An 18,974-nucleotide genomic window follows, 5' to 3' on the forward strand; every position below is an offset into this window, starting at 1 on the left:
ACGAACATACCAAGACAGCCGCTGAGGGGGTGAGTAGACATAAACAGGAAGAAGCTGGGAGTATGCCTAGGTGTCTTAGATTAGGAAAGAGCAATGTTACCAAGTCAGAGGATTGCAAATACCACATCTCAAGCGAATTGCAGGCAAGGATCCCAAGGGACTGGGGGGGAAGGAGGAGACACTGTCTCAGAAAAATCCATCAAAGTGCTCACGATAGATGAAGCTGGCTTTAAACACCTACTAAACCAGAAAACGTCAATACCTGGTCACTAAAATCAAGGCAGAACTCCCCTCCTCCTTCTCCTCTCCTCTTGCCCAAATCTCCTTTTCTGAGTAAGTACAGAGAAGGTAGAAGGGGCTGAGCAGTAGCCCTTCCTACCCCAGAGGCTTTCCAGTAGCAGCCGACCCCGGTTAGGAAACAGAAGACACAAATGCACACACACACTGAGATAGATCACTTGGCAAAGTCATATTCTAGGCAAAATCAAAGTGATTTTTTAAATTAATAAAATAACAGACATGGAAGCATTTTGGTTGTATGACAAGATGAAAGTGGCCATTCATGGTCCTTAATATTGATATATTCCTCTAAATCTTTTTAACAGATACAAGTACATACCACCTTTTTTTCTTTTTTTTGAGGTACGCAGGCCTCTCACTGTTGCGGCCTCTCCCGTTGCGGAGCACAGGCTCCGGACACGCAGGCCCAGCGGCCACGGCTCACGGGCCCAACCGCTCCACGGCACGTGGCATCCTCCCAGACTGGGGCACGAACCCGTGTCCCCTGCATCGGCAGGCGGACTCTCAATCACTGCGCCACCAGGGAAGCCCCATACCACCTTTTTAAAAATGTTGCCTTTATCTCTTTTGCCAGTGGATAAGTAGAATTTATGGAATTTTTGTTGTTTAAGTGATGCTTGATGCTGAATAAGGACCATTGATACCGGTGATTCAAATAGAACCTTGACTGAGCTCAAAATTTTGAGCTCAAGTAGTCTCATCCCTTCTATTACTCCTGATAATTACCTTGCCATTTATCACAGGATATGGATTTTTATATTTTGAGGGCAGGGCATGAGGGATGAATGTCAAGGAATCATAAAATGCTCTAATATGAGGGGTTTGGCTTTTATATTTAGTTGGTGACTGGGGAGGTATATACCATAAAGAAAAGACAAACACAAATAAACCCCACTCTTTTCCCACCTGAACCCTACCATTCTTTGCAAATTATTCAGATCCCTCAGATTTGGACTGGGATGCCAAAATCTCACCTTCCCATGCCAGTCTCCATGCTGGAAACCTCTCCCTCAAATGACTGACCAGCGGTGGGTAAGAACTTGCTCCCTACCTAAGAAGACCCTCCCTGACCCTTGCCCACAGGAACAAAGGCCCCCTATTACAAACCTCACCAGGATAAATACATCCCGGTACAATGCAACATCCATACGGTATGACACACTTAGAGGGCCTTTATTTCCTCACCAAGGTAACACAGAAGAAGCAGCTATACCACTTTGCCATTGCGAGACTAATCCCCAGACTCAGTTCTGCAACCATTTACTTAGGGTTCCAAGCTCTGAGTCAGAACTTGCCCTAAAATAATGACACCAACACTAACTCCAGAAGCCTTCCCATGCTTTCCTGGAGTGGACTCAGAGACCTCCTTCTCAAAGGCCATGTCTACAGTCTCACATCTGCCCTGCTCTGTGCTGTCTCAAGGAAAAAGGAGAATGTATGTGGTCACTCTTTAATATGCCATAACACAGCGACCTTGATGGAATCCAGAGCATTTCTGCTCTATACCTTACACATTCAGGGAACGGCCATTCCCTCTTTCACTGGACAACATCCCCAAACTGAAGTTGGCTGCCATGATCTTGGAGTCTTCTTTTGTCCAGAACCAGCACATCCAGTTCCATCCACTTGGGGTTCTGTCTTACCTGAGAGCTCAGGTAAAAATCCTTGGCTGGGACTGACACTACCCCGTGAAGAATTACCTCAAATTGTCTCAAGAGCAATGATAACTGTGGGTTTCTTACAATGTACGTTTATTTTTTAAGAAGCTGATCTTACATTTTAACAAATGTTGCTTAACATAAACATTTCTAAGCTGGGAGCACAGACCTTGCATTACCTTCTTAATCAATGGGTTGCTCAGAGAAAGTGAACCGAAAGTGATTAAAATGGCAACAACTCAAGGGTAGAACACAGAAGACTTGACCTCTTACCCCAGGTCTCAACAACTTTGGGCCAGTGACTTATCATGCCGGCCTCCCCTCCCTTAAAGCCCAAAGTGTGGAGTGCCCCAGCTGCTGCAAGCTGGGAGTCTCATGTGGAGGGGTATGGCCACACTCATGAAAATGTAGCGATTACTATTTAAATATGGTAACTTGGTAACTTACACCACCATCATGGTACCTTCCAAAGCCAAGAAGCCCAGCTGTCTTCCCAACCTCACCCATCCAAAGGTGCTGACACCCCACAGAGAAGAACAGGAAAAGCCACCACTTACCTGCCAGTCAAACATCTCCGCAGAGAATAGGACGCTCCTCCCCCACAAGTCCGGGAGCAGTCACTCCAGTCACCCCAAGCATCCCAGTTACTATCTTTGTCTTCATCCGAACGAGTGTTTCTTGAAGTCTGTAAAGTGAAAAAATGCAATAAATTATAGACAAAATGCTAGAAATATCCCAAAAGCTTTCCCAGCTTTTCCAGAGTCTTACTCTAAGCTGTTCACAAACACTAAAGTTGCCTAAAAATGCATTGTTTTGGAATGGCTACATTAAAACACACACACACACACACACACACACACACACACAATAGTTTTATATGGAAACTCGTGACACATGAGTACCTTTCCATCTTATGAAGGTTTTATCCAGATGGCTTCCAAGCTCAGTTTTAAATTTGAAATTTTATCATTCCAAAATTTAAATAAATTGGCTAAATATAAATAATATTTATTACTATTATTTTGTTTTTATAACTTACATAGCAGGGTCCCAGCTTGTACCTAAGAAATTCTCTCCATTGTCTGTCATATAGACTGGTGCTTACTCTAAAGAAACCATTTTGCAGGAGGATTTGTGGAACCTCCTGAGAGAGGCTTCACCCCAAGAAAACAAAGTAGATAAAGCTTCAGGGTCCAAGAAAATAGAGAAAGTTCAGTTATGAATGCTGTTTGTATTAATCTGTCTTCTGAACTTGCCACCACTGACTTATATCAAGATACTCTCAAGAAAAGAGAACAGGGGTAGTTAAAAAATTTTAAATATATAGATAGATTTAGATATGAAAAGAAATGATGTACAAAACATTACAAAGAGGCCTAAAGGAGACTCGAATAAATGGAGAAACACGTAGTCCTAAACAGCTGGACTCAATACTGTAAAATGTTAATTCTCTCCAAATTAATCTATAAATTTATGATAACTCCAATCAAAATCCCAAAGGGGATTTTTTTAGACCCTAACAAAATGATTCTTTAGAACTTTAGTTCATCTGGTGGAGTAAATGTCTACAAGAGCCAAGAAAAAACTGTACAAGAAGGAAAATTAGAGGAAAATCGCCTCAATTCAAACAGTATAGAATTGGCAAAGCAATAAGCATTCAGATCTATTAAGGTAAGAAAGAGAAGAGTCCAGAAACAGACCCAAGTATAAGGACATCACATAGAACCCCAAGTCGGTGTGATGAATGGTTTAAAAGAAAATAATAGATAACTTCTTCACAAAAGACACCAAAATGAATTCAGAGATATTCCAGAAATCAATATTTTGAATGCTGAACCCATAAAATACTAAAAAAAGCTATAGATTAAAAGTCATACAGGCTTGATGTAGCAAAGAGTGTCCTAGATGTGTCAACAAAGGTAGAAAACCCCAAAGCAAAAGACTGATAGATTGAATTACATTAAAATAAAACACACATAGCATTTTCTCCCTCTTCACCTATAGATAAAGGAAGTATATGAACATCCACACGAATGCTGTAGTAAAAGTACAAGTATGTGGGCTGGAAGAAAACCCACCAAATTGCCTCTAAGGATGGAGGGAGCACGACTCGGCGTGCACCCTGTTGGGGAAGGACACAAGAGCAATGCCAACAGAACGTTTTATTCCCCTCCCAGCCCTCCCCCAAAAGATCTGAAGCAACTATGACAAAAAGTTCAACTCGAGGAAGCCAGGTGGTGCTATAATAGATGTTAGTTTTATCTGAACTTTTATGGATTTTGAAATTTCTTTTAAAACATACTTTGAGGGGGCTTCCCTGGTGGCGCAGTGGTTAAGAATCCGCCTGCCAGTGCAGGGGACACGGGTTCGAGCCCTGGTCCGGGAAGATCCCACATGCCGCGGAGCAACTAAGCCCGTGCGCCACACCTACTGAGGCTGCGCTCTAGAGCCTGAGAGCCACAACTACTGAACCCGCGTGCCACAATTACTGAAGCCCAGGTGCCTAGAGCCCGCGCTCCATAACAAATAGAAGTTACCGCAATGAGAAGCCTGTGCACCGCAACGAAGAGTAGCCCGCTCACCACAACTAGAGAAAGCCCGCGCACAGCAACGAAGACCCAACGCAGCCAAAAAAAACCTTTGAGGGTAAAAGGCAATCTTTAGAGAAGAATGTAAGCCTATATCATATTTAATACAGGTAAATGTGTACATGCCTAGGGAAATGAGTAAGAGGTTAATTAAAATGTTAGCAGTGGCTACTTCCAGGTGCCAGGAAATTTAAAATTCTTTTGTTCTTTTGTCTCTGAATTTTAAGTTCTTTTTTTTTAAGCCAACACTTTAATATTTTAATTGAAAACAAGCAAGGAAACAAACAAAACCACATCCTGTTGACATACAGAAAAGCTCAAGTCAGACAGGACTTAATAGGTGAGTTCTAAGTTGGAAACCAGGAGAGTTTATGAAGGAAACCCTGACATACTAATAAACCGAAGCATGGGACTCAACCAGATATTGCACAGATTTCCTTAAGCCCTTAGGCCAAGTTACCTCATCCAACCAAAAAAAAAAAAAAAAAAAAAAATTAAATTAAGAGAGGGATCGTAGAAAGGACCTTCAAATGTGAAATGAATGAATAATGACTGGAAGCAAGGAGGAGATTTTCCAATAATTTTCATCCATATCTCACCGGTCAGTGGGTTTCCTGGCTTCTTACCAAGCTACCTATTTATAGCACAGTAAGCAGCCCTACTAGAGGCAATATTTCAGCAACAGTCAAGTGAAAGGAAAGAATACCTGGCAACTGATCAAGTCTGTCATCGGGAATAAGGGCCAATTAAACCCATACTATTTACTGTTCTAATTAGACCACTGTTCAGTTCGATTTTCTACACTAAACATCACCAAACAGAACTGTGTCCTGTCTATAATGTAATATAAAATAAAGTTTGAATTCATAAAAAATACAATAAGCAGTTTAATACACTCATCTGGGCTTTTAGGTTGGTGAGTCCAAATCATTTCGGTAAATGTTTAAAATACACACAGCTGAAATTGATTTTTCATTTTGTCACTCGATATACTGATAGGTTGAATGTGAAAAGTTGAAAAACATCATCATATATAGTTTAAAATGAAAGTTGAGAGTTCTTTGCAATATTGTTTTAATTTGTTTTTATTCCCACTATCCCATCTGTTCAGTTTATAGTTAGAGTCAGGTTTCTTTCCATAACTTCTCCACCTTTACTTACAAGAAAAAAAAAAAGAATCTTTATTCTAAAATAACTAAAATAGGCAAGTTATAAATGCAGACATTTGGTTTCTTTGGTTAAATCAGTAAGATATTTTTCCCCTAAGAAAACAGAGAGAAACTGACATCTCAAGAGGGTTCCTTGAGTTTTTCTCCTCTCCTTGGCCATGAAGATGGTCAGATTTTGCTTTGAAACCCCACTGCTATTTCCTACCAGCCAGTCCTCCTGCCCTTCTCATCATTCTTCGTTTTCCAAAGAGTAGCAATAATATCCCCGATTTCAACCCAGTTCTCATCTCTCCCCTTTGAGGCCAGCAGCATGATGATAACACAAACGTTCAGAAAAAAAAAAAAAAAAATCTCATTGGAGCTGAGCAAAGAGTCCCCAGGGTCATTTCTGAACATTTATATTTGTGTATTCTTCTTTATAGCCACACAGAACCTGCTTCCCTGGAACTTACATCCTCTAGAGCAGTGGACAGTGAGTCTCCATCCTCTTCTACAGAAGAAACCTTTTCAAGCTTTCTCAAACAATCTGGTACCTTCAACTGTCCCAGCTCTCTCACGAATATCTCCTCTCTCTGCACACTCTGCAGTCTGCACTTTTTTTATTTTCAACTGTAGCATCCAGGACATAACAGTGTATCTGAGAATAATACAGACTACATAGTGTCCCTACTACCCAGGTTTCTTTTGATGAAATCTAAGTGTCCATCTCTCCTTCTTCCCTCCTCTTCTCTTCCTCCCTTCTTCCTTCCTTCCTCCCTTCTTCCTTCCTTCCTCCCTTCTTCCTTCCTTCCTACCTTCCTCCCTCCCTTCCTTCCTTCCTTCCTCCCTTCCTACCTTTCTAGTCACACCATTTATTGGATTTCATGATGGAGGCAGTATCACATAATGGTTAAAAGTTGTGTGACTCTGGATAAGTGTCTTAACCTTTCTAAAACTCATCTATAAAATGGAGATGACATTTTTACTCCAACCGGATTTAAATAAAATGCCATCTATAGAATGAATCACACAGCATCTCAGTAAATGTAATAAGTAAATGTCTCAATAAGCATAAGGTATCCTTCTTCAAAATAATGTCTTTTTCCAAACAATGACAGGAGAGCCAGCTCTCTTGCATTTTTACTTAGGCAAGGCTTAACAGTATTCACTACTGAATTTCCTCTTGTTGGTTTTGGCCCAGAATACCAGCCTGCTGAGATCTGTTTGCACCCTGATCCTGTCACCCCATCTACAAGCCACTTTGCTCAGCTCTGCAGCTCCCATGCTCCACCCAAGTCCCTGATAAACATGCTGGACACAGCTCCCTAATCTTACAGAATTCCATGTGCACATTTCTGCTTTTTGAAAATAGTAAGTGGACCCTCATGCCAAGTAAGCAGCCAACTAATCAGACTTGGAATCGGTGAACACAGTTTAATGTTACAATAAAAATATGAAATAAAATCCAATCACCATCACCAAGTGTTAGGAGGCAGAAAGAGTGGTGGGGTGGGAAGAAACCAGCCGTTAGGAGGAACTGGATCAGGGACCATAGAGTGGGGTCTATATTCTTGGGCTGGTGGTGAGTCTCCTGAGAGAAGAGGTACTGTATTTAGCAGCCCCACTTTGGCCAGCCCCAGCTGTGAAATCTAGTGACAATAAAATATGGTTGACTGATATCAGCCCCATGTTTGACCGGATGGTCACCCTGCAGAGGCAACTTCTATGCGTGTAAGTTGGGTACCACTCATTCCCAATTCCTTCTGTTCAGACATCCTCATGATCTGTCGTAAGTAATTATTTAAACTCCAAGTTATTAATATTTTATAAGGTAAGTTGTTAACTGAACCCTATCTATAGACTTCTTCCCCCAAGTCTGAGCCAACCAACATCATATCACTCAGTGACCCTGTTCTGGGCCAGACTCTGAAGCGGGCATGGAGAAAGAACGGAAGAATCTGGCCCTGCACAAAGCGGCGACCATGTATGTACAGAGTGAGCAGCCCTTGCCAACATTTTTCCTACATTCTTTCTAACCTTCTCAACAAACCCTTGAGGTGGATATTACCAATCCCCATTTTGTAGCTGAACAACTGTAGCTTCCAGAACGACGTGTCCGAGGTGTGGGGGAGCCCGGGCAGAACCCCTTCCTGTCTGACCCAGACAAGGCCTGCCTTTTGCTCGTGGATGCTCCTCCCCTGCCCTTGTGGACCAGAAATCCAGTCAAGGGCAGCAGCCAACCTATCATCACTCGTAGCTAGCATTTCACATCTTGGATCGAACACAGCTGCTGCTGTGATTCACTTGACCACAACATTCTTTTGATATCTCAATGAAGTCGTTTTACTTTTTTTCCCCTCTCTATATTGCAAGCAGAGCTACACTTTTGTTTTTCAAAAAATATTTGATTTTATCTAAGTTATTCCACGAGGAATACGCGTTCTTGACCGACGTTCACAGACCGGGACGCGTTTGTTAATTTTCTCACACAAACGTATACCAAGGGCTTGCAAAGTTCAAGGCTCGGGGAAGATGAGCATGGATCAGGCCCTCAAGACAGTGAGTAGCACGTGAGAGAGGCTGAAGGGTTGGGCAGAATGAGCCCTCAGTCACTGAGAGCAACAGACACAAGGACCCAGAGCAAGGAGATGACAGAAGTAATTTCTACCTCGGTTAGGAATGCCGGGGCACATACTTTCCAGGGAACACACTAATTCTGCTGGAAGCACCTGGCAGAGCCTCACAGGTCCCCATCAGCTTCTCTCATGTACTGGGATTGCAAGTGCATTCTTAGTTTTGATTCTTCTTTATTTTCTAATTATAATGGAATTACAACACTTTCCTATTTTCTTCCTTTTGCTCATCTATATTTCCCAGTTTTATATGATGAACATGTATACTTTATGCAATAAAACACCCAATAAAAGTTCTTCTTATAAGGGGTGGGAGGAACACTAAAGAGGAACCTTATGAAAATATATCCAAAGAGGCAAAATGCACTTTGTGCTGTTTGGTTAAAACTATCAGGCTTAAAGATCTCTTAGAAAGTCATATTTTCCTAAGTAAAGTTCTAGCTAGGGAGTATATTTTGGATGAAAAATTCAGAAAAGATATTGTTTACTCATTATATAATAGGACTGGTAGAAGCCAAAAACATTGTAGGAATAAGTGTGCTCACATTCTCATAAAGACTCGAGGACTTCTTGCCTTCTTGGATCCCCATGCATAAATCAAATCATAAAATATTTCCCTGACAGGTCTTAAATCTGTGACTTATAATGAACAGCACAGCTCTACCAGTCTTGCAAAAACGTTAGCAATTAAACACAGATTTCACGTATAAGGTCACTTATCGGAAATGCTATATTAACAGGTCCATATTAAAAACAACTCAAAATAAAATAGGTTCCACTGGGATGTTACTTCCCAGACATCAAATAAAGGTTTATTCCGGCATTACCACAAAGGTTATTTAAGGAAATGACAAACGACCCAGATTTTAACAGTAAATACATTCTTTCAGGTCAATACTACCTTAAGATCTTTAACAACAAATTTTTAAAAATATGAATTAGGTAAATGACATAAAATGTCACTGAAGCTGTCACAGAGACTCAACAACTCAGTTCAACCAGAATACCTAAAACACTAACATAGCTAAAGCTACATGCTAGGCATAGACCTCTGTCTTCTTGGTCCATTCTATCCTCTAATGGAAGGTACATATATCCACACATCATTACCCTGATGGTCAATGACCACTTGCTAGCATCTGGTCTACCCTTTCCTAGCCAATGTGTTACCTATTATTTTACCACCTTCTTAAAGCCCTTCACTGATTCCTCAGGACACATGTTCTGTACGTCCAGGCTCTCCATGACCTGCTCTGTCTCATCCTCCTGCAGCTCAGGCTCACACTGCATCCCATATTCCAAGCACACAATATTTCTCATTATTCCCCAAACACAAACACGTTTGCTAAGTCCTGCTTCCTTTGGCAAACCCCAAAACAACACCAAGACCCTCCTCTTAGAGCAGCTCTATTTGCAGGTGACCAGTGAGTGAAGATACAGAACTAACTAACAAGCCCTGCTTCCCTGAGGCTGAGGTCAGTATGGTCCAGGATTGCTTCTGAGAAAGCATCCTGCTCCCTGGATTTTTCCTGCCAGCCCCACTATATAGGAGGCTGGCCCCAGTTCTGGGATTCCTCACCTCCTTGAGTCTCCTCCCCTAGTTAGCCAGGCATAGACTGACCTGGTTTTATGTACTCCTGGTTAAGTACTCCAGTCACCCTGGCTCTCAGATTGCTGGATTAGAGATTGATTCCACCTATTGTTCTAGTAAAAGAAAAAAATACCTCCCACAAATGTTATGAAGAGGTTCCAAATCATGGCAACCAAGGCTTCTCCACATCAAGATGAAGGAACACCAACTAAACACTCTAGACTTCTGAGAGTGAGACAGGCCTTCTGTATACAGCAATCCAGTCCGTTATATTAGGTCAGAGAACTAGGTCCCAGGGGGAAAGAGGGCAGATTCAGACGGGGATAATTTGAGCAGCATTTTAAAAACACACTTTGCTGTACAGCAGAAATACAACATTGTAAATCAACTGTACCTCAATTTTTAAAAAACCCACACACACTCTTTACTAAGATGAGAACACTGTACAGGGAAACCACAGGGCTGGTGCAACACACCGGGTCTGGTACCAGGCAGGCCCTGTGAATCAGTCAATTCACATTATCTGCCTGGGCCTTGTCTGCAAGATGCGGTGAGGGCAGGCAGAGGCTGTAGGTAAAGGGCTGGTTGACAGAAGCTAAGGCCTTTGGTCAAGAATTACAGCCCACAGCAGCCTCACCAAGTGGGAGCTGGGGAAACAATTACACTTCTCTCCTCCCTCTCTCCAATCCCCTGCAGTGCTCACCATTGGCCAAACCCGACCAGGAGCCCGAGGGCAAGGGAGACCACTGATGCAGTCCGTCCAGGTCAGCCCCCCCCCCCGGGGTGAGGCCAGCACAGGGCGGGGAGCAGTGGAGAGCGGATCTGGAGAACAAAGAGAAGTTTTCCAACGCAGCAATTTATTGACTTCCTGGAATATTTTTGAGCAGAGGAGTGACTTCGGCAAACTGTATTTTGGAAAAATTACCCTGGCAGGAGTGTGGGGAAAGATTGAGGGAGGAGAGTGCACAGCTGGAAGGCCACTGTATAGGACAGGCAAGAAACAAGAGCCCAGGCTAGACACTGCCAGTGTCTGGAAGAGGAGGACATAGACTTGAGGGGTTTTGTTGTTGTTTATTTGTTCAATTTTTTTATTGAGACATAATCGACACGTTAACATTACATTAGTTTCAGGTGTACAACGTAATGACTCGTTATTTGCACACGTTGAGAAATGATCACCGTAAGTCTAGTTAACATCCATCACCATACATAGTTACAATTTTTTTTTTCTTGTGAGGAAAACTTTTAGACCTACTCTTTCAGACATGAAGTCTTAAGGAGCTAGAACCAACAGGACCTGGGTGCTGACCAGATGCAGGGAGAAAGGAGGCACTAGGATGACTCTTGGGCTTCCCGATTAAGTGATTTGTGGGAGATGTTCATCTCAGCCTCACAACCATCCTCAGCGCTACCCTTGAGGTGAGATGCTCAGTGCCCTTGGGTACAGAATGCGAGCAGTGCCTAGATTACAGCTAAGATAAAGGAAGCATACTGGTGGTCCCAGGAGGAATCTGGCCTGTGGGTCCGATCCATCTAACTATAATTGTATGGTTTACCAAAGAAAGGGAATTATTTGTTAATGTTTAAAGATAGGGAGCTTGCACATAAAAATCTCGATTTCTGACTTCTCGGGAAAAGGAAAGAGGAAATCAATATAGGCGCCACATCCCAACATGGTAATAACTCAGACGAAGGGTGGCCACACAGTTTTGAAGGGGCACATGCCCTCCAATTTGTACAGTCTCCATCCAGCCACTATGAGGATTCACAGTACCTGCCTGACCCCTGGGGGTCCAACTGGGAGCTTGCTGGTGATGAATGACTGTTGGTTTGAAGGGAAGCAAGAGACATGTGTATTTGTACTGATGTCAGATTCTTCAGTCTCGCTACAGAACATCATGTTCTAGAGAGTAAGAAACATACACACAAATAACAAAAATAAAGCAAAACAGGATGCTTTGTTGTCTTCACCGGACACTGAGTTCAGCCATGTGCACAGAGAAGCAGCGTTTAAGAAGTTATTCTATGGTGCTCAGTGTCTAAACGCTACTCCCTTTGCACCCCGGGGCTTTGTCTCTGGGGTATTTTAGATATAAAATATTAGTGTATTTAAGAAGCTCAAATAAAAATGCCCGAAGCATAGACAAATCATATTCTAGAACACGCCTGTGCTATCACTAACACACAGATCATCACTGTCCGCAGGGAGCCCATCCCAGGAACTACACAGACCACCTCTGTACAGCACCCTCCCACAATCCTATATTAAGGATGAGAACATCTAGGTTACTTTATTTCCATTAGTGCAATGTTCCTGGCTACTAGACAAGTTAGAAAACAACCATAGCCTCCGATTGTAGCGAGAGGCATAAATAAAAGTGACCTAATACAATTGGGTTTAGTTTAGTTTTGTTTTGACTGTATTTTTTTTGTTAAAAAGAAATTCCTAAATACAAAGCTACTTTACATGAAGACAGACTTAATAGGATATTATCGATGATACTTTGGGAAGTCATCATGAAGCATGTACGGCACAACATGAGGTAAGACTGAATAGAAAGGAGAAGCAGATGTAGCCAAATATAAAAGTCTGATGGAGAGTAACGGTAGGCTGGGTAATATGGACCAACCATCCCACTAAGAACAACTAGAAAAAGCAAAAATATCCTCCATAAATGAAATAAAGACATTTTCAGACAAACAAAAATAGAGAGAATTCACCATAGGTAGACCAGTCCTAAAGGAAATACTAAAAGGTGTTTTTAGGGTTAAAGGAAGCTTGGAGATACGGAAAGAAATGAAGAGCAAAAAATGAAATGGTAAAGAAGAATGTGGGTAATTCTAAATAAAGAGCAACTATATAAAACAGCATTTATCGTGGCTTGTGGAGTTTAAAATATGTATATGACATTAACATATGACAACAATGGCATATGAATCAGAAGAGTGATAAATGACATTAAAGTACCCTAAGATCCTGTATCACCTAAAAAGAGACTGAAAGGACCAATTAATACTTGACTTTGATAAGTCAAGAATACATGTTTTGCTAAAAATAGAATTATCATATGATCCAGCAATCCCACTCCTGAGCATATATCCAGACAAAATTACAATTCAAAAAGATACACGCACCCCTACGTTCATAGCAGCACTCTTCACAAGAGCCAAAACATGGAAACAATCTAAATGTCCATCGACAGATAAATGGATAAAGAAGATGTGGTACTCACGGCTAGCAGGGAGGGAGTCCGGGGAAAAGTCTGGACCTGCCGAAGAGGCAAGAGACATTTTCTTCCCTCTTTGTTTCCTGGTGCGTGAGGAGAGGGGATTAAGAGCGCTGCTTAAGAGAGCTCCGGAGACGGGCGTGAGCCGCGGCTAAAAGCGCGGACCCCAGAGACGTGCAGGAGACGCTAAGGCTGCTGCTGCCGCCACCAAGAAGCCTGTGTGCGAGCACAGGTCACTATCCAAACCCCCCTTCCGGGGAGCCTGTCCAGGCCGCCACTGCCAGGGTCCCGGAATCCAGGAACAACTTCCCCGGGAGAACGCACAGCGCGCCTCAGGCCGGTGCAACGTCACGCCGGCCTCTGCCGCCGCAGGCCCGCCCCTCACGCACTCCGTGCCCCTCCCTCCCCCGGGCCTGAGTGAGCCAGAGGCCCTGAATCAGCGGCTCCTTTAACCCCCTCCTGTCTGAGCGAAGAACAGGCGCACTCCTGCGACATACACGCAGAGATGGGGCCAAATCCAAAACTGAGCCCCTGGGAGCTGTGAGAACAAAGAAGAGAAAGGGAAATCTCTCCCAGCAGCCTCAGGAGCAGCGGATTAAAGCTCCACAATCAACTTGATGTACCCTGCATCTGTGGAATACATGAATAGACAGCAGATCATCCCAAATTGAGGAGGTGGACTTTGAGAGCAAGATTTATGATTTTTTCCCCTTTTCCTCTTTTTCTTAGTGTGTATGTGTATGCGTCTGTGTGAGATTTTGTCTGTATAGCTTTGCTCCACCATTTGTCCTAGGGTTCTATCCATCCGTTTTTTGTTTTTGTTTTCCTTATTTTTTATTTTAATAACTTTATATTTTATCTTTATGTTACTTTATCTTCTTTCTTTCTTTTTTCCTTCCTTCCCTCCTTCCTTCCTTCCTCCCTCCCTCCTTTCTTTCTTTCTTTCTACTTCTACTAATTCTTTCTTTCTACTTTTTCTCCCTTTTATTCTGAGCCGTGTGGCTGAAAGGCTCTTGGTGCTGCAGCCAGGAGTCAGTACTGTGCCTCTGAGTTGGGAGAGCCAACTTCAGGACACTGGTCCACAAGAGACCTCCCAGCTCCACATAATATCAAACAGCGAAAATCTCCCAGAGATCTCCATCTTAACACCAGCACACAGCTTCACTCAACGACCAGCAAGCTACAGTGCTGGACATTCTATGCCAAACAACTAGCAAGACAGGAACACAACCCCACCCATTAGCACAGAGGCTGCCTAAAATCATAATAAGTCCACAGACACCCCAAAACACACCACCAGACGTGGACCTGCCCACCAGAAAAGACAAGATCCAGCCTCATCCACCAGAACACAGGCACTAGTCCCCTCCACCAGGAAGCCTACACAACCCACTGAACCAACCTTAGCCACTGGGGACAGACACCAAAAACAACGGGAACTACGAACCAGCAGCCTGCAAAAAGGAGACCCCAAACACAGTAAGATAAGCAAAATGAGAAGACAGAAAAACACACAGCAGATGAAGGAGCAAGATAAAAACCCACCAGACCTGCCAAATGAAGAGGAAATAGGCAGTCTACCTGAAAAAGAATTCAGAATAATGATAGTAAATATGATCCAAAATCTTGGAAATAGAATAGACAAAATGCAAGAAACATTTAACAAGGACCTAGAAGAACTAAAGATGAAAAGATGAAGCAAACAACGATGAACAACACAATAAATGAAATTTAAAAAACTCTAGATGGGATCGATAGCAGAATAACTGAGGCAGAAGAACGGATAAGTGACCTGGAAGATAAAATAGTGGAAATAACTACTGCAGAGCAGAATAAAGAAAAAAGAATGAAAAGAACTGAGGACAGTCTCAGAGAACTCTGGGACAACATTAAACGCACCAACATCCAAATTACAGGGGTTCGAGAAAAAGAAAGGGACTGAGAAAATATTTGAAGAGATTATAGTTGAAAACTTCCCTAATATGGGAAAGGAAATAGTTAATCAAGTCCAGGAAGCAGAGAGAGTCCCATACAGGATAAATCCAAGGAGAAATAAGCCAAGACACATATTAATCAAACTCTCAAAAATTAAATACAAAGAAAACATATTAAAAGCAGCAAGGGAAAAACAACAAATAACACACAAGGGAATCCCCATAAGGTTAACAGATGATCTTTCAGCAGAAACTCTGCAAGCTAGAAGGGAGTGGCAGGACATATGTAAAGTGATGAAGGAGAAAAACCTGCAACCAAGATTACTCTACCTGGGAAGGATCTCATTCAGATTTGATGGAGAAATTAAAACCTTTACAAAGAAGCAAAAGCTGAGAGAGTTCAGCACCACTAAACCAGCTTTACAACAAATGCTAAAGGAACTTCTCTAGACAAGAAACATAAGACAAGGGAAAGAGCTACAATAACAAACCCAAAACAATTAAGAAAATGGGAATAGGAACATACATATCGATAATTACCTTAAATGTAAATGGACTAAATGCTCCCACCAAAAGACACAGATGGGCTGAATGGATACAAAAACAAGACCCATATATATGCTGTCTACAAGAGACCCACTTCAGACCTAGAGACACATACAGACTGAAAGTAAGGGGATGAAGAAAGATATTCCATGCAAAAGGAAACCAAAAGAAAGCTGGAGTCGCAATTCTCATATCAAACAAAATAGATTTTAAAATAAAGACTATTAGAAGAGACAAAGAAGGACACTACATAATGATCAAGGGATCGATCCAAGAAGAAGATATAACAATTGTAAATATTTATGCACCCAACATAGGAGCACCTCAATACATAAGGCAAATGCTAACAGCCATAGAAGTGGAAATCGACAGTAACACAGTCATAGTAGGGGACTTTAACACCCCACTTTCACCAATGGACAGATCATCCAAAATGAAAATAAATAAGGAAACAAAAGCTTTAAATGATACATTAAACGAGATGGAGTTAATTGATATTTATAGGACATTCCATCCAAAAACAACAGAATACACATTTTTCTCAAGTGCTCATGGAACATTCTCCAGAATAGATCATATCTTGGGTCACAAATCAAGCCTTGGTAAATTTAAGAAAATTGAAATTGTATCAAGTATCTTTTCTGACCACAATGCTATGAGACTAGATATCAGTTACAGGAAAAGATCTGTAAAAAATACAAACACGTGGAGGCTAAACAACACACTACTTCATAATCAAGAGATCACTGAAGAAATCAAAGAGGAAATAAAAAAATACCTAGAAACAAATGACAATGGAGACACGACGACCCAAAACCTATGGGATGCAGCAAAACAGTTCTAGGAGGGAAGTTTATAGCAATACAATCCTACCTTAAGAAAGAGGAAATATCTCGAATAAACAACCTAACCTCACACCTAAAGCAATTAGAGAAAGAAGAACAAAAAAATCCCAAAGTTAGCAGAAGCAAAGAAATCATAAAAATCAGATCAGAAATAAATGAAAAAGAAATGAAGGAAACGATAGCAAAGATCAATAAAACTGAAAGCTGGTTCTTTGAGAAGATGAACAAAATTGATAAACCATTAGCCAGACTCATCAAGAAAAAAAGGGAGAATATTCAAATCAATAGAATTAGAAATGAAAAAGGAGAAGTAACAACTAACACTGCAGAAATACAAAAGATAATGAGAGATTACTACAAGCAACTATATGCCATTAAAATGGACAATCTGGAAGAAATGGACAAATTCTTAGAAATGCACAACCTGCCAAGACTGAATCAGGAAGAAATAGAAAATATGAACAGACCAATCACAAGCAGTGGAATTGAAACTGTGATTAAAAATCTTCCAACAAACAAAAGCCCAGGACCAGATGGCTTCACAGGCAAATTCTATCAAACATTTAGAGAAGAGCTAACACCTACCAATCTCAAACTCTTCCAAAATATAGCAGAGGGAGGAACACTCCCAAACTCATTCTATGAGGCCACCATCACCTTGATACCAAAACCAGACAAGGATGTCACAAAGAAAGAAAACTACGGGCCAATATCACAGATGACCATAGATGCAAAAATCCTCAACAAAAACTAGCAAACAGAATCCAACAGCACATTAAAAGGATCATACACCATGATCAAGTGGGGTTTATTCCAGGAATGCAAGGATTCTTCAATACACGCAAATCAATCAATGTGATACACCATATTAACAAATTGAAGGAGAAAAACCATATGATCATCTCAATAGATGCAGAGAAAGCTTTCAACAAAATTCAACACCCATTTATGATAAAAAAAAAAAACCTGCAGAAAGTAGGCATAGATGGAACTTTCCTCAACATAATAAAGGCCATATACGACAAACCCACAGCCAACATCGTCCTCAATGGTGAAAAACTGAAAGCATTTCCACTAAGATCAGGAACAAGACAAGGTTGCCCACTCTCACCACTCTTATTCAACATAGTTTTAGAGGTTTTAGCCACAGCAATCAGAGAAGAAAAGGAAATAAAAGGAATCCAAATCAGAAAAGAAGAAGTAAAGCTGTCACTGTTTGCAGATGACATGATACTATACATAGAGAATCCTAAAGATGCTACCAGAAAACTACCAGAGCTAATCAATGAATTTGGTAAAGTAGCAGGATACAAAATTAATGCACAGAAATCTCTGGCATTCCTATACACTAATGATGAAAAATCTGAAAGTGAAATCAAGAAAACACTCCCATTTACCACTGCAACAAAAAGAATAAAATATCTAGGAATAAACCTACCTAAGGAGACAAAAGACCTGTATGCAGAAATTTATAAGACACTGATTAAAGACATTAAAGATGATACAAATAGATGGAGAGAATACCATGTTCTTGGATTGGGAGAATCAACATTGTGAAAATGACTCTACTACCCAAAGCAATCTACAGATTCAGTGCAATCCCTATCAAACTACCACTGGCATTTTTCACAGAACTAGAACAAAAAATTTCACAATTTGCATGGAAACACAAAAGACCCCAAATAGCCAAAGGAATCTTGAGAACGAAAAACGGAGCTGGAGGAATCAGGCTCCCTGACTTTAGGCTATACTACAAAGCTACAGCAACCAAGACAGTATGGTACTGGCACAAAAACAGAAAGATAGATCAATAGAACAGGATAGAAAGCCCAGAGATAAACCCACGCACATATGGTCACATTATCTTTGATAAAGGAGGCACGAATGTACAGTGGAGAAAGGACAGCCTCTTCAATAAGTGGTGCTGGGAAAACTGGACAGGTACATGTAAAAGTATGAGATTAGATCACTCCCTAACACCATACACAAAAATAAGCTCAAGATGGATTAAGGACCTAAATGTAAGTCCAGAAACTATCAAACTCTTAGAGGAAAACATAGGCAGAACACTCTATGACATAAATCACAGCAAGATCCTTTTTGACCCACCTCTTAGAGAAATGGAAATAAAAATAAACAAATGGGACCTAATGAAACTTCAAAGCTTTTGCACAGCAAAGGAAACCATAAACAAGACCAAAAGACAACCCTCAGAATGGGAGAAAATATTTGCAAATGAAGCAACTGACAAAGGATTAATCTCCAAAATGTATAAGCAGCTCATGCAGCTCAATAACAAAACAACAAACAACCCAATCCAAAAATGGGCAGAAGACCTAAATAGACATTTCTCCAAAGAAGATATACAGACTGCCAACAAACACATGAAAGAATGCTCAACATCATTAATCATTAGAGAAATGCAAATCAAAACTACAGTGAGATATCATCTCACACCAGTCAGAATGGCCATCATCAAAAAATCTAGAAACAATAAATGCTGG

General features: G+C 41.3%; 1 protein-coding gene across 1 annotated transcript in view; it reads right to left on the reverse strand.

Moving 5' to 3' along the window:
* The window catches only part of ADAMTSL3 (ADAMTS like 3), a 370,467-nt gene that overhangs the window by 251,424 nt on the left and 100,069 nt on the right, over positions 1-18,974 (reverse strand). The window contains exon 4 of the mRNA XM_060005339.1: positions 2,516-2,643. Coding sequence (XP_059861322.1) covers positions 2,516-2,643 — 128 coding nt within the window. The remainder of the gene's footprint in view (positions 1-2,515; positions 2,644-18,974) is intronic.

This window comes from Delphinus delphis, chromosome 2 (genome assembly GCF_949987515.2).
Source record: "Delphinus delphis chromosome 2, mDelDel1.2, whole genome shotgun sequence".
Lineage (NCBI taxonomy): Eukaryota > Metazoa > Chordata > Mammalia > Artiodactyla > Delphinidae > Delphinus > Delphinus delphis.